Source organism: Panthera leo, chromosome C2 (assembly GCF_018350215.1).
Source record: "Panthera leo isolate Ple1 chromosome C2, P.leo_Ple1_pat1.1, whole genome shotgun sequence".
Classification (NCBI taxonomy): domain Eukaryota; kingdom Metazoa; phylum Chordata; class Mammalia; order Carnivora; family Felidae; genus Panthera; species Panthera leo.
Genome location: NC_056687.1, coordinates 78,199,992 through 78,217,412, shown reverse-complemented (window position 1 = coordinate 78,217,412; position 17,421 = coordinate 78,199,992). Strand labels below are relative to the sequence as shown.

At 38.0% G+C, this 17,421-nt stretch overlaps 1 protein-coding gene across 1 annotated transcript in view; it reads left to right on the top strand.

Moving 5' to 3' along the window:
* The first annotated feature begins 10,439 nt into the window (after positions 1-10,439).
* TP63 (tumor protein p63) overlaps positions 10,440-17,421 on the top strand; it is a 224,483-nt gene continuing 217,501 nt past the window's right edge. Inside the window, exon 1 of the mRNA XM_042955039.1 lies at positions 10,440-10,501. Within this exon, the coding sequence (XP_042810973.1) occupies positions 10,440-10,501 (62 nt within the window). The remainder of the gene's footprint in view (positions 10,502-17,421) is intronic.

The following is a 17,421-nucleotide window of genomic DNA, read 5'->3' as shown; positions in this document are numbered from 1 at the left end:
TAAATACTGTCTGTATATAGATACTATATATTGATACTATTATACTTACACATGAAATGTAAGTATATACATACAGTATACATAATATATACATACACACATACAGATATATTTGTGTAAATATATAAAAACACATATATGTACACCTGTATGTAAATATCATCATTGTATCTACTATCTCTTCTCTCTCCCTCACTCTTTCCTTCTCTTCTCTCTTCACACATTTCTCTTTATATATGTATGGTCAGGGTCTCATGATCTGAAAGAAAAAGATGATTTTTACTTTGCAAATATATCTATGCAATCATTATCGTAACATAGATGGTTGTTCAGGTCCATGGGAAAATCGCTTATTCTGTTCAGAAATATAACAGACTATAAGTAAAACAGAAATATAAAGAGATACTGAATAGGAATCCAGATGGTTTAATTGGTTCAGTAGCTGAGTGGCAAAACAGTGTTACCTACCTAAAGGCAGCCAAGAACAGTTGTGTTTTCAGACTGGTGTTATTCCTCCAAGGTCGTACTTTAAATTTACTCCTTAGAAACTTGGCACAGAGATGTTGCTGTAAACAAAAATTTATTCAAGGGTCATCCCATGCGGATTCCCCTGTAAGGATGCCCCAAGAATCATTTCCATCCCACAGAAGCATTTTATCAGTGCATCCACGCCCACATGCTTGAACAGTGTGCACAACCCAGATTTCAAAATAAGCAGAGTTAACATTCTTGACTCCTGGCCCAAATGTGGGTGCTTGTCATGAGCTCATGCCTTCCTTTAAGGGTTGGCATTTGTGGTGCTTATGTTATCACAGGCTAACTGGACCAGGAAAAAAACATTGAGAGACATGTGCCAGAGACCATGCCTGGGACTCTAAGACATAAAAATGCACACAATATGTTCTGAAGCTTTTGGGGGGTCAGAAGGGTGGCAATAATTTTAGGGAAACAGGTTTAACTGAGTTCAGATCACAGCTCTCACATTGTCTGGCTGAATGATTAAGGCAGAGTCACCAGCTTTTTCTTCCTCTGCAAAATGGAGATAATAACATCTACCTTGGCTTAATTCCTGGGGTTTTTATGTTTTTATCTAAATAGATAATGGACATAAGCTATTCAGTAAATGGCAAACACTGAAAATTCTGGATTTGCAAGCGTACTATAAGGAGGAAAGGGACTGTGTTTTATTTACCTTTATTTTCCCAGAGCCCTGCACAAGACCAGGTATACCATAGACATTTAATTAATGTTATTTTATTGAGCAGATGGGTTCAGGGATGGAAGTAGGAAGAGCTGGGTCTCTCTACACGTCACTTGGGAGACTCTGATTAGAGAATGTGAAAGTGTTCTGTAACATGTAAAGCGCTATATGCAGGCTTGTTACTTTTAAGTCATTCTGTTTCTGGGACATTTTCTAAGTAAATGCTCTCCAAAACTCCATGTTAACATTGAGTATAGTTAATTTTCAAAAAAATAAAAAAAATAAAAAGCCTTTACGAATGTCCTTAGTCCCCCTTTAGGGAGCTGTGCTCCATAAACAAACTGTATGTTTCAGGAAGCTACATACCAGAAAAGCACCCAGTGGTCTAAGAAATAAATCATCATGCTATAGTCTTTGGGATATACAGGTCTAGATCAGGCCTTGGGTTCTTGGCTCACACCCATCTCCCTTCTTCCACAGACGATGGCTTTTATGATGTTCTGATGATCCATACGCAAACAATAAGACAAACGATGCAAAAGAATGTGTGTCTATCAGCCACAACTGACTCTCTTGGGCTTAAACCACAAAAAGTAAATAAGAATGCTGCATTATATTCTCTCCTACATACACACATGTTTCACAAATTCTTGTAAACATACCCTTATCTCATCAGCATCAATAAGGCACGAGGTACCCCAAACCCGAAGCCCAGGGGCAAAATGGTCATCAGCAACTCAGAGACACAACTATACCATAGCCATCCTTTTGTGTAAGAAGCTTAAAAGAAAGAGAGAAAAGAAAGAAAGAAAGAAAGAAAGAAAGAAAGAAAGAAAGAAAGGAAAAAAAATGTTTTCCAATTTACTGAAGTTTCTTTGAGTGCAGGGACTGAATCAAAGTGATCCACTTGCCAACCACAGCCCCCAGTTCCCTGATGGGCACAGAGAAGAAGCCCTTAAGGAATATACATGTTGAATATGTGAATCAACTGTCAAATCAGTGAGTGCCATAGGGTCTTGCAAGAGAATCGTATTGGAAGCCACTAGAAAGCCAGGCCTCATTACATCATCCACTGTCCATTTACTTGTCATAAGCAATCAAACAAATTCATCAGATTTACAAGACTAGAAGCCAAAGATCAATTCATTTGGAAGACTCAGTGTATGCCATCTTTCTGCCCCTATTCTTTTTAAGTTTATTTATTTATTTTGAGAGAGAGTGCATGCGACACATGTATGCACGTGGGGAGAGGCCAGAGAAAAAGAGGAGAGACACGAGTCCCCAAGCAGGATCTGTGCTGTCAGTGCAAAGCCCTATGTGGCTCCATCTCACATGAGATCATGACCTAAGCTGAAATCAAGAGTCGGAAGCGTTAAGGGACTAAGCCACTCAGGTGGTCCCCTCCCTTATTCGTTAAACAGGTATCTATTTTGTACCTGGAGTGTGCTATGTATAACAAGTCTAAGATATTATCGTGGATCAAAAATATGACATATAAGTCCTCCTTACACTGACTTCCTAGAAGTTCACAGATAAGTTCACGGACCTTTAGCACAAGTGTAGAAGTTCATGTAATACATTTTGTGAGCAAATACTGTCTTTGATTCCTTGATTTTGTCCTATTTTTCTTACCCTTGATGTTTATACTGATTATTTATTTCCTTATTCACCTACGTATATTTTTAAATTAAAAACTATTTTTAATTGTGGTAAAATACACCTAACACTGAATTTCCTATCGTAACAATTTAAGCGTACAGTTTGGTAGTGTTAGATATATTGGCATTGTTGTGCAATAAACCTCCTGAACTTTCTCGGCTTGCAAAACTGAAACTATATACCCATTAAAAAACAACTCCCAATTTTATTCTATTTTCAGCCCTTGGTAATGTTGCATATGTACTCTTTAATCTTCTTATAAGTGTATGTATTTATAAGCTACCTCAAATCATTCTGAAACAAAGTGATTTCATGTAGATAGATAAATAGATCATATGTAAATGTAGTCTGGAGGTTTATAGTCATAGAATCTTGGACTCTTATATATCACATATACAGCCTTAATATCATATATACAGTCCCACTCTAAGGTTTGACAAACACACTTGCTGCCACACATTCATAGTCCTACAAACACAGGTATAAGGATAAGTTCTACTTAATAAATGACCAGATAATACATGGTTAATTTGTAATTGCATATGCTGCATAAGAGATAGGAGCGAACCTGGGTTTTGATTAAATACTGATGATATTAACTCCACTGATTATAATTTTACATGCCTGATAAAAAGAAGAAAAGAAAAGACCCAGATTATTTTCTGGATCTGTGCACTGTGTTTCTCTTCTGATAGTCACACATTCCCATGGCAGTTATTGTAGGGGATATTCATAGTGGGATAAGACCTCCAGCCCCAGGCTTCAGCGACACTCTGCCTACTGAGTCAATACGTGGACAGAAGGAGAATTCTTGGAAGCCATTCCAATGACAGGATGAGTCACAATAATTGAACTCTACACAGATGTGACTACAAACCACATAAATATATCTCCCCGAAACCCAAAGTAAAAGAATCCCTTATCTAACTTGCCCTTGGCTGGATCGTAAAAATTCCACTGCCCCTCCACAACCACCCTGTGCAGCATGAAAGGTGATGAAGGGGAAATTGGATTAGAATGAGACAGTAACATGAGAAGATTGGAGTTCAAATATTTCACATTTGTATGTTTTACAGAAACATAATGGTCATGTAAATGTATTGCATTGCTGAGCAGTTCCCAAGACTGTGCAGGTGAGAGGGCTTGACATTTAACTTTATTAGGTTCATATTAAATCTAATGCTGAGGTAAGCCCTGGGGAAAACCTTGTGGTGGGCTTTAAAAACAGCCATTCTTGAAATGAGGTATTGAGATGGACACTATCACTTTTGTGATGTTTCTGCCAAAAATACATCACTATATCTAATTATGTGGAAACATCAGCTAAACATAAACTAAGGTCTGTTCTATACAATAACTGGCCTGCACGTTTCAAAAATATCTGTGTCATGAAACACAAAGACATGTGATAGCCACGATTTTCTCTTGCTCTAAAGGATATTATTGGGATAATTGGAAAAATCTGAGTAAGATGTATAGAGAAGGTAAACTGTTATCAATGTTAATCTCTACATTTCAGTTATTGAATTGTGATTATGCAAGAGATTTCCTCATTTTAGAAAATGCACACAAAGGCATTCAGAGTAAGGTGCTTCGTATCTGCAACTGACAAATGGTTCAGGGAAAAAAAAATCTGGAAAGTGCCAAATAAGGACTTCCTGTGTCTCCTTATTTATCTCTCACTCACGTGGCATTAAGCAAAGGAGGGGTGGGAGTGAGGAACCCTCACACAGCTGTTCAGGGATGTCTGGAAAAGAAGCCCACCCACATTGCTTTTGGACACTGGGTGTGACTTGCAGAGTATCAGGTTTGTCTGTTAGGGAAACTGCCAACCTCCTCCCTCCCCAACTGGGCTCTGTGTTTCCTTGCATGCCCTCGGAATAGAGAAGCGTCCCTTTTCTCAAACACCCCCCTGCAGCGTCTTCTTTCTTCTCAGTAGACTCTTGGACATTGGCATACCTATACATTTTTTTCTATTTGATGAATTCCAGCGACCAGTAAAAGGTGGAGGTCAAATCAGAGGAAGCATATTGCTAAGCCTGCAATGCATCTGCATTTTCATGGATAAAAATAAATAAATAAATAAATAAATAAATAAATAAATAAAATAAAACATTTGACTTTAATCCAGCACCCTTAAGTTCTAGGTGCCTGACTTTAGAAAACATTAGATTCATAGAGTACAAAGTTGGAAGGGTTAGTAGAGTTTCCCCCGCCAAATCAGAACTCGGTTTTTTTTTTTTTTTTTTTTAATGTTTATTTATTTTTGAGACAGCGAGAGACAGAGCATGAACAGGGGAGGGGCAGAGAGAGAGGGAGACACAGAATCTGAAACAGGCTCCAGGCTCTGAGCCGTCAGCACAGAGCCCGACGCGGGGCTTGAACTCACGGAGTGCGAGATCGTGACCTGAGCCGAATTCGGCCGCTTAACCGACTGAGCCACCCAGGCGCCCCAGAACTCGGTTTTTGCTAAAACAGAGATTGTGGGGTTAAACTGAAGTTATGTACTACAGAAGAATGCCGTAAGACTAAAAATCACCCAACTCCTCGGTCCCTTCAACATGACTGACACTTGATGAATTTACTCTATCATCTTGTATGCTAAAATTTCTCTCCTGATTCCCATATTATAAAAGAGGTACAGGCCAGGATGACTTGGAGAGGACAGGACCTGAGGTTTAGTAACCCAAAAGAAAGACATTCAGCTTCTCCAATCCCACAGCCACAGACAGCCAGAGCTCTAAGGAATGTGCGAGATCATCCACTCTAAGCCCTTCATGATGGCATCTGTTGTTTTCAATTGTCCTGTACCTATTGCCCTTTCCTTGGGTAATAAAAACTCTTATTTTCTTTCAGAAAATCTCTTTGGTCCTGTCTTGGTGGGGTTATCAATCAATGTGTTCAGACTTCTGCTGGCCAAAAATGGATCTCCCTTCTAAGAATCTGAATTGTAAGCTAAATGACTCAAGTTCAAAAAAACCTGTTGGGTCTGATTTATTCTTGTGGTGGCAACATGAAGTGACTCAATTCATTCCTGTTACTTAGATCCCTGAAGCTCTCCTGATTCTAACTCTTTCCTGAACCTCATTTTTCAACTTCCTCTTCCACTCTGTGAATTTTCATGGTTCTTAAAAAACATATTTTCATAATTTGATCTTTAATTAGCCAGAATTAGTTTCTATTGCTTATCACGAAAGAATTCTCATTGATACATCCTTCCTCTTAAAGATCAAGAATCTAAGGCTCAAATAAAGTAGGCTACTTGCCTAAGGTCAGGGTAAGTTGGCACCAGAGATCAGACTAAACCCAGGTTAGCCAGTTTCTTTACATATGGGCTGTCTCCTCTAGGGCTTTAGCAGCCTTGGAAAAAAAAATGAGCTATTCCACATCACTAAGGTACTCGATAGGATATATTATTAGTGAGCTCTTCAAAAGTCTATTGGACTTTTGCTTCTGGCCAAAATTGAGTATCCAACACCAGAATGTGTACTTAATAACAAAAATAAGAAAGAAAAAGGAGAGAAACCACATGTTCAACAGCCATAAAAAAGAAGCGGGTCCTCATAGGTGTAACCACATAGATATATCTCAAAAACAATGTGCTGAGTAAAAGAACCTAGACACAAAAGAATACATACTATGTGTCTTTATTTATGCGATGTTGTATATTTGCACTGCTCAACAATGGTGGTCACTAGCTATAGGTGACTTTGTAAGTTTAAGTTGATTAAAATTCAATAAAAATATTAATTTATTTCCCCAACACATTAGCCACATGTAACTAGTGGCTACCGTGTTGGGCCGTGCGTTTATAGAATATTTCCTTCATCAGAGAAAACTGCATTGGATAATATACATCTAATGTATAATGACAAAAAGCAAGAGAGTGATTGTCTAGGGTCAGTGGTGAGAAAGAATTTACTGCAAAGAGAGATGAGGGGACTTTCGGGGTAATGGAATATTCTATATCTTGGTTGTGGTGGCATACCATATGTCAAACCTCCTGAATCTGAACACAGAATTAGTGGATTTTCTTGTATTTAAATTATACACCAATAATGTTGATTCTAAAAAGTCAAGTGTTTTATGGAAGTTCTTTTTCAATTAATTGTAATACTTAGGATTAGATGATTTTTGCAGGGATATAAACACATTATTCTTCCACTGAGCCATATTCTGCTAGTCCCTGGAGATGCAGAGACAAATCAGCTAGCAAACCCGCCCTCAGTCTGTTCATGGTCCAGTACATAAGACGGGGCTTATGCAAAAATTGCTCAAATCTACGAGGCAGATGCCCTTGTACAAGTATAGATATGATTCAGATATAGACATTAGAGGTGGGGTAGCTTCCTTTCACCTGGAGGGATGAGAAAGGCTTCCTGTTCTCTGAAGGATTTGTGGAATGTGGATATAAACAGATGGGGTGTAAAAACATTCTGGAGGGGAGGACAAAATATGATCCAAGGCAGGAGAGCAACCAGGGAAGGAAACCAGTGGATGGAGTGCATAAAGAAGAGCTATAGTGAAATAATTCACATGGGCATGAGGGACAAAGTTTTGTGTTTAAAACACCTGAGTTTGGCAGAGCGCACATTCTCAGCTGCTAGGAGCTGAGAAGGAGAAAGTGTCCTTTTCTCTTACATTCTGTCCAGAATTCCAGGCCATAAATGCCAGTGTTTCCCTATGCCCATAACTTTCTCTTCCCCTTCGTGCACATCAAAAGTTGTCACCAATGATATCCTTCAAACTTGTAGGTCTTGGTCAGAAACGCAATGGTCTTTTCCTAGGCTTACGTGTAACTTATTCTATTACAGTCTTTGCCTAAAAGACTTAAGTTGCTGGAAAAGCATGTAACTTGCACACCAAAGACAGAATTTATGCATTTGTATAGTAACCCGATACCCCTGGGGGAAGACAGATGTAATATTAATATAAGTGGCAATTATGGTAATTATAAAATAATCGTCACTTATTTTTCCCAGGTTGTAGAAGATGTATGCTACTGGCGTGCTGTTGAATCCTAAAGAATTTGCCTTTTTGCCCTTGGACCAGGTAACTCTGCATTTATTTCTGCAATGCAATAGTACCCAATATTTTTCATAATTATTTATGTAAACATTTTTGCCATTTAACAGCTGTCCCTCTTAGCCAAGTAAATTTAGGATTTTTTTTTAAATAACAACTATTGATGTCAAGGCATGCATTTTATATGTTCTTGTCTATAGGGGCGCCTGGGTGGTTCAGTTGGTTAAGTGTCCTACTTCGGCTCAGGTCATGATCTCACAGTTCGTGAGTTCGAACCCTGTGTCGGGCTCTGTGCTGGTTAGCCTGGAGCCTGCTTCAGATTCTGTGTCTCCCTCTCTCTCTTCCCTCCTCCCACTCGCACTCTCTATCTCTCTCAAAAATAAATAAAACATTAAAAAAAGTTTTAATGCCCCTTTCTACAAATTAGGCTATAAACCTTTTGAAATGAAAAACATGCTAGAAATGTTTGCAAATTGATAACTTATTTAGAGGCCTAGAGCCTCTCCTGGTAATTTAAAATATGTAGAAGAGTCCTGATTATTTCCTAGAAGTAAATAAATATCGGGCCTGGATGGAGTACTAGGTCTTGCTATTCAAAATGTGATGCTAACACCAGAAGCAGCAGCATCACATGGGGGGTTTTGAGAAAGAGTCTCAGGCCTTGCCACAGCCCTACTGAACTAGAGGACCTGTTAACAAGATTTCTAGGTGACCCACAGATGCATTAACAGTTGAGAAGCACTGCACTAGAGATCATTATTTCACCTCTCGTTTTATAAATGGGGAAAACAAGGCCCTGCGTGATGGAGTCACCTGGCCATAGCCAGAGGAAATTGACTATTTTCAATTTAAGAACTTTGTCTATTCCAGTCACCTGTATTCCAGTAGCAGGAGTAAAGCCAAACACTCTAATTCCAATTAACAAATCTCTAATTCATTAGTAAAATGATCTTCCCTTCAAGTTTCACATTTTGTAGAACAAGCTGTTTGATTTGGCTGGGGCTCAGGCCAGCATGTTTGTGAATTTCACAATTCACAGATGTTAGACACTCTCAGGCTAAGTAAGGGAAGAGAATGTCAAGTTTTAAATAGCTTCTCCCTTCTATCCTGGCTGAAGCAACAAATGAAATATTTTTATGAAACACATTTTGAACTGGAATTTCTTTTAAGGAAATGTCAAATTTCTCTGGAAAGGATTTTGGATTGTCACAAAATTCGGCAACTACTGCTGTCACAGTTCACAGGTGACCTGTGATTAGGGAGTGAGTGGAAGACATGAACTTGCCCTGTTAGTGACACTCAGGCACACAAACTGGTCTTTTTTTCCTGCTGGAGTCTATTTTAATTTAGCTTCTGAATCATATTTTATTCAATTTCCAAATCCACAAAACCAGGACAGGCTTACGGCCTGTATTCAGAAAGGAAATAAATTATTCTGTATGTAGAATTTTCTGATATTATATTGATTTTTGGATATATGAACAATTTAATGATTTCACTCTAAAGTAGTTTGAGCCAAAGTGAAACAAACCAGCAAAAACAGGAAAACGTAGTAAGAAAGTACAACAGACAGATAGAGGTTGAAGTAAACCTAGAATGTTTTCAATAACAGGCAATTTGAAATGATTTTGTAAGCTTCAAAAGAGTCTGAAGTAATATACTATTATCACTTTAAGAAAATCATGTGCGTGTGTTTGAGGTAGGATCTTAAAAAAACCCAACTCAGTAATGATTATTTTCTTTTATTCATGGCAGGCAAAACTTCTAAGGGATGTGAATGGATATCTCTTTCTCTTAGTTGAGACGAAGAGTGAGTTCTAGGTTAAATATAATCAAGGAATTTCCCTGTCTTTGCTATTTGAGATTGTGACCACAACAGGCGGTTGGCTGAAAGGGAGAATGAAGGGGGGGGGGGGGGGGGGAGGGGAGAGGCGGGCAGGGAGGTGGAGATGAAAACACACACACACACACACACACACACACACACACACACCCTTCCTAAGCAGCTCTGGGGGAAAAAAAAAAAAAAAAAGCACCAGGAGCAGTTATAGAAGTCCTCAGTTCATATCAGTATGCAGATACAAGGAAACATTAATTAACTTAAGCAGGGTGGACACTCATCAGCTTAGTTCTGTTTCAAAAGTCCAGGCTGCTGAAATTAAACTCTGATGCCATTCATGCCAGCATCCAATCACCGGAGAGACCAGAAGTTCGGCGATGCCTCCAAGTTGCCCACAGTGTGGCCACTATACCTCCAGGACTCTAAAGCCGTGGTAGAGGGGGAAGAACAACTTTAGAGAGGATGCCCAGCTGGTAAGAATCAAGTGTTTCTGAGGTTTTAGTCACTTGACAAATCTCATTGGCTAAAATCAAGAAACGCTCCGCCTCTTTGCAAATGTGTGTGAAGGGGGGAAGTGTCTAAACTTCTATGTCTGATAGCATTTGACCCTATTGCTTTTAGGCTCCTGGCTTTATATCTATATATACACAGGTATATGTGTATATGTTATATAATTGTTCTCCACTTGTTGACTGTCAAAGAGAGTTGGAGGAAATGAATTGTGAAACTTCACGGTGTGCCACCCTACAGTACTGTCCCGACCCATACATCCAGCGGTGAGTTGAAACGTGACGTAACTTCTATCAAAACTTAATTGGAGTGCCTTGTGTATTATGAGTGTTTCTGCTGTGGACAAAGGGCAACCCCTCCTTGTTTATGAGCACAGTGATATTATTTTGGACTTTCTGTGAACTGAAAGTGGTCTGTGGGCATCTTTTCTGATTTTAGTTCATGTCTGGATCTACGAAGTGACAAGGGTGGAAGACAATTTTCCCATGGTTTCTTGAAAAATTGTCACACCCCTTTAAGATGTTTAAACTCTGTTCTTTGCCTTGCTCAGCACTCACCCACCCAAGAAGAAGAAATGTCATTGGACAGGGACATAATATTCTGTGGTCTATCTTCGAGTCAAAATAAACACAGAATACTTTTGATTTATACATTAAAAATAGATGAAGTAGCCATTGTTATGCTGCCAGATTGTGGCTTGTCATTCTGACTCTAACAAATATTTTCTTCTTGATTTGTTTCATAACAAACATCATCTTTTGACAAATCTGACTTTTAAAATTTATGATGATACTGAATTTTATTTATGTTTGTAGGAAGAAACATTTGCCTAGTACTAAGAGGGAATATTAGCGAGCATGCACGATGTGTGTGTATGTGTTTCAAATTAGAGTTTGCTATTTTTAAACTGGTAAATGAAATCTGAACAGTGTTTTTCCAGTCATAAAGTTATGGGAGATATTTAAGTCGTATGTAGCAGTGTGATGTTGTTAATTTAACAGCATGAGATTTGATGTTGGAATTTCATACTTTATTTTATAAGACTAATGAGAGAGGTCCTCTGAGTGTTGAAAATGGTGAGGTTCCAAAGGGGTTAACTTGTCATTCACCACCGGTGCTTATTGGAACCTTGTACTAGGAGTGGAGTGGGCTCTCTGGGAAGGGCTCAGTTACTGTCAAATTGCCTAGGCAATTATGGAAGATGTGTGATCTTTTTCATTAATATGACTTGTCACCATGTAGGACACTAATGTGGACTATGTAGACTTTGCTCCTCTTCCTGTGAGGTTTCTGGTGGGCTGTCTGAGAAAGCAGAAGCAGAAAGGTAAAGCAGAAAGGTAAATGGCGGAGAAAGAAAAGAGAGGAAGAAAAAGGAAAAAGAGAGAGAGAGAGACAGAGAGGAAGCAAGTTTGTGGTTTTCCAGGTTGAAATAGGAAATGTAAGTGGTGATTGGATTCCTGCCTTACTGTCTGCCATAAACGACAATGTTAACAAAAATGGACGGCTCTGGAGCTGATGTTCTTGGATATTTTGAAAATTAGATTTAGTTGGAGTTTGGGATTGGGTCAATAAAGAGCAAAATACCCAACATTTTCTGGTTCTCAAAATTTGTTTCCAGACACAAAAGTTTCTATCCTACTGAAATTCTTTTGAAATGTATTCTAAGAGCATAGCTCTGGTGAAACATTTGCTGTATAATGCTTCCCTTGTGGACATCTTTTTTAAATAGGTACTTGGATCTACCTCAGCTCTAGAAGAAACTTTCTTCTATTGACTAGAAACCCACACGTCAATCCTGTATACCTCTGCCTTAGAGGCATTTCTAGTGATTGACAAGAGAAGCCTTTAAATATAAATAAATGAGAAAATTGTGTCTCAAACTGTCCCTGCAACCTGTTAATTCATGGAGCAAAAATCATCTGTTTTGGACATGTTGTAAAATTCAAAATACACATAATACTTTAAAATAGTTTTGCATTTTGCCAAATGCCCTGAGCTTTAATCATGGTGAGTGTTGTTTCTGGGGAAAGGACAAAAGCACATTGGGAGCTGTGAGATAGTGGCGTGGGGTAGCGGGGGGGGGGGGGGGGGGGGGGGGGAGGAGGGGGGCGGGGTCAGGAAACATTTATTCACCTGATAAATGGTGTTAGGCAAGATGGTGTCCTCTCTATTTGTAATTAAAACTTAAGTGGCAAATAAAGAGCAGAAAAAAGTTCGTTGCTGATAATCTATCTAATCTGTGCAAGTCACCGGAAATACCAAAATGGGTAAGATATGGCTGTGATGTTCATTTATTTAACTCAGCGATACTTATATATTTAATAACAGATACATTTCCCTCAAATATTTTAAATGTTTTGCCACAAACTTTAAGAGCTGAATTATTATTATTTTCCTATCTATCCTGGTTAGTGAGTAAATGAATAAGTGGATTATCACTATAAGAAACCTGCGATACTGTATATTGCCAAAGTAAGAATAAACAATATTCACTTTAACGCCTAGTGAGTGAATGGGTTTGAGTTGCTTTTTCTTAGCAGACAACCCTTGTAGTTCTCAGTTTACAAAATCTATTTTAAGAAAGACCAAATTTAATCATTCCATAATCATCATCATCTACATAGTTAAATCTGTCTTTTTCCTGACCTTGTCTTTTGAAAGAAGTCATGAAAGGGAATTTTCAAAAGAGGAAAGAACAAGATATCTTGTTATTTTTAACTCCAAGCTACTTTAATGCATGATTTCCTTCTATCACAGAATAGGATAAATGAGGGATGCTATTACCATTTATTACTGAATGTTAATGCCATTCCCAAAAAGCCAATTTCAAAGTACTATGATAATCATTCTCTCAGTTAAAATTGCGATTTCACTGTTTTTTTTTTCCTTTGCACCTAAAAATATTGACACTATACGTTTATTTCTGCCCCAATATTGATCCTAATTTACTTTAGTCTTTGCAAAAACTTCTGATAACCACAGAGGCATGAAAACTATACAGCTTAGATTTCCCCTGTGATGACATTGACCATTACAAAGAAGAGGAAAAGGTGGGAAAAATCACAAGCCTTGTCATTTTATTGCTAACTTGGTTTTCACAAAATATCAAAGCATAGATGAAATTATGCTAGATAAATAAATAAGAGCCAGTGGGTAAGTTACCATTTTCTTAAAAATGAAAACTGAACAATAAGTTCTGTTTACATTTTAATAGGTTAAAAACTCAAGATGAATCTAAAATTTAGCATTTTAGAAGCTAAATCTCTATTAGTGTGTTGTTGGGTAAAATAATCGAGGCCGTCTTTCATCCTGTGTTTTTTTTTTTAGAATTGCCATCTAGTTTTTAAAATAGATTTTTTAATGGAGTAATTCTAAAAGAAAGATTAATTTTTTCAAAATATAATTTTTTGAAAATAAAGCAGTTAAAGTGATAATAAAAATGAACCAAGATTCAATCTTGAACATAATATGATAGCCGAGGGCTAAAAATAAGAGAAAATGAAACATTAAAATTTGAACCACTTGCAAGATGATTTTGTGTTCTTTTTGCCAGTCCCCTCTATTCAAAAAAGCTCAAACTGCTAGCATGGTGTATGGATGAGTAAGAAGTATTTCCTGTGTAAATTACATATTGATTGAAAGTGTTATGCTGTGCTAGCTGAAAGGTCAACTTTATTCACTCTGTTTTCTAAATATATCCCGAAAGGAAGTGTGGTGACAGAGAACTTATAGTGGAAGATCATTTCATTTATCAGATGAAATCACAGAAAGGCAGGTGTACTTCTGTGTTGGGTGCCCTCCACTTGCCTCTCCACATGTGTCCTCCATTCTTCTTCTTGTTCTGTTCTTCTGGAAGCTTACTTCTAAAGACTACACTGACAGTTCCTTTATCCTCTGGTTTCCTCTTGGGTTAAAAGAGCATAGGAATGAAGTTAGGATATATGTTTCCCAGGCCACTTCCCTGTTGGATTTTTTTACTAAAGGCTGCAGGTCCTGTCAGATGCCCTTGCCACAGGTCCAAATGTCTTGAGTTCAAGTAACTGGTCCCTACTCTCCCTTTCTTTCAAGCTTAGAGGTGGTAGCCAGTCTCAGCCATGATTAACTCCAAAAAGCCCTATCCTATTCCTTGTACCTTGATACATAGTCTCTTCATTAAGTTCTCTACAATCACTCTTTTTTCAAGTGCTCTTACTCCTATCAGGATCATGGCAAGTATGAAGATGAAATATATGCCCACAGTGATCTTTATGCACATACAAAGACTTCCAAAATTGATATAACATATAATAATACAATTTCATATGTGAGATAAAGGATGTATCTATCCATTACAAACCAGTTTTTAGTAAGGTTGCTCTATTCATTTTAGCCATCTCCATAATCACTGTTTGTCTGTAACAAGCCAGCATGCAACGGTCTGCGTGTATTGTCTTTATCAGTGCTTGAATTGAAGCAAGGCAGAAGGCAGGAAGAATTGGTTCCTAAAGAAATATGAAGGTGCCAATCGTCAAGCAGGGACTAATGTATCCATCAGTTGTAACCAACAAGAAACTGCTTCAAAGCCTTACAATATTCACCAGAATAAGTTCTCAAAGAACTTTATGATCATTTGTGGTTAGCCCGAAGTATGACGGGTTACAATTCTGTATGCTACTCCTTTGCTGTAAGTGCATTTATTTGGGAGAGAGGCAGGGAAGTGTGTTAGTTGAGTGCACATAGAACTTGTTAAAAGATCTGAATCACAGTCTTAACTCCATCACTAACTGACTGTATGACATTCATGAAATCATTTAAGCTATTTAAGTAAAAGTTTCCTCATAAAGTAATCAGAGATTACAACCTCTGATCTACTGTTCACGGCTGGGACTTGGAGGATTATATATGAACCCAACAGAACTCTGAAATGCATTCCCTTAGTGTAATGCTCAGTTGTGCTTCTGTGTGTGTAGCACATCAGCTAGACTGGGGATTCCTTTCCAGCAACAATTGTGTCCTCATGTGGGCATACCTGAAGTTCCATTTTGCTTTATATCATCTTTGAATTAAGGACAACAATTATGGGTCTTAGCATGATCTTGGCTTGTCTCTCTCAGTACTTAATATTTCAGAATTGAGAAATCTGAATCCCAGAGGGGTAAAGTGATTTTCCCCAAATCACAGAACAAAATAGAAGCAGAACCAGACCTAAAATTTAAGTCTCATTATCCAGTTCAATGTTATTTCTACCACAGAGCATATTAATCATTTTATTAGAACTGTATAGAACTTTACAGTTGACAAAGTATTCCCGGTACCTTACATATCTCATCCACCTGGGAGGTGGGCAGGTGTGAAAGGCAGAATAACGGCCCCCAAAGATGGCCAGGTGCTAATCTCCAGAACCAGTAAATATGATATATTACACAGCAAAGGGGAGTTAAGGTTTTAAGCTGACCTTAAATTAGGCCAATCTTGGATTGCCCATGTGGGTTCAATGTAATCATGAGAGTCCTTAAAAATGGAAATTGGAGGGAGAAAAAGAGTCAGAATTGTGATGTGAAAAACATCTTAACAGATTTTGAAGATGGAAGGGGATCATAAGCCAAGGAAGGCTGGCACTTCTAGACGCTGGAAAAGGCGAGGTAACAGATTTTCCTCTACAGCCTCCAGAAGGAATGCAGCCCTGCCAGTACCTTGACTTCAATCCAGCGGGAGCCATGTCAGGTTTCTGACCTACCCAACTGTAAGATCACGCATTTGTATCGGCTTAAACCACAAGTTCGCGGTAACTTGTTACAGCAGCAATAGGAAACTAATTCACCACGTAAAGGATTTTTATCCTCAAATTGTAGATGTAGAAACTCAAACTATTTTTTTTTTTTTTGGTTTTGATTTGTTTAAAGAATTCCAGAAACTATTTTATTTTATTTACTTATTTTTATTTTTTGGTGCTGAGTGGAGGCAGTAGAAGATGAGAGTGAGATATAGTCCTAGACCTCAGGGAATCCAATGTAGAATTACATATATAGAGCTAATACAACGGAGTTCATGGGAGAGTAGGAAGACACCTGCTTGCTGAGGACTACAAATGCAAAGCACCCACCCTGGAGGCAGCAAATTGGAAGGGGAATCTCTGTTAGTAGCCTCTGTTCAAGTTCCTCAACATGCTTTCCATGGAGGTATATTATATTCAACTCTTAGATGGTAACTGATGCCCAAAATTGTAACATCCAAGTTGGCTTTCAGGAAAACATAGTGATGTACATTTTCATTTCTGATGTTTTCCGGAATTCAGAGAAATGTTCTATCAACAGCCTGAGGCTATGATTTGATAAGTCTAGGTGGAGCCTTTGGATGACATTGTAAACAAAACAAACCTTTCTGATTCATGTAGTTCTCAGTCCACTATTGAAAAAACAGCTCTAGACCTTCTGATGCTATAAGGTTCCCAGTTAATTTTAGGTTTACAATTACATTGGTACATCTCTCTGGGAAATTGAGGGTGAGGGGAAGGAATGCAAAACTAGCATTTTCTATCAAGCACTGCAGATGATTCATTTGTTTGCACAACCGATTTTGAGACCATATAGCGAGACAAACTTGTACCCAGTGTCCCAATAGGAAGCTTGAAAAAAGGTACCCAATGATATGAACAACAGACACATGCCTTCCTAAAGAGAGACTTCATGTTCTCACTTTACTTAAGAGCCAAATGGATTGTGAGATTAAAGTAGCAATTTTCAATCTGTTTTAAGTCAAGAGAGCCAAGTTTCTGATTAGCTGTTTTGCAGCTCAAATTTGTCCTGACAGAGTTCCTATCTCCTTTAAATAACTCGCCAAGGAACAGTCCTCAAGCAACAAGTGATGGATGGATAAAGCACTATAATTATGATCAAAGTCCAAAGACTTTAGTCTATGTAATTATGCACTTCCAAACTCCTGAAAATCACTTTGTTCCATTTAAAATAGATGAGAAATGGACATGAAGTGATGTGTACTTATTGGTTAGTCAAGGTTTTGGAAATGACAGTTATTAACTTGTTGGTTTTACCTTAAGCCATAATATTTGGGAGATAATTTAAATGGAGAGAATTAATTGTCACTCTGTTCTTATTGTTTGCCTCCTATTCTTTACTTACATCTGAGTCTTAATTATGAATTAGACTCTTTAAAGTTCAGAATGAATTTGTTAAGTAGAGAGAAACAA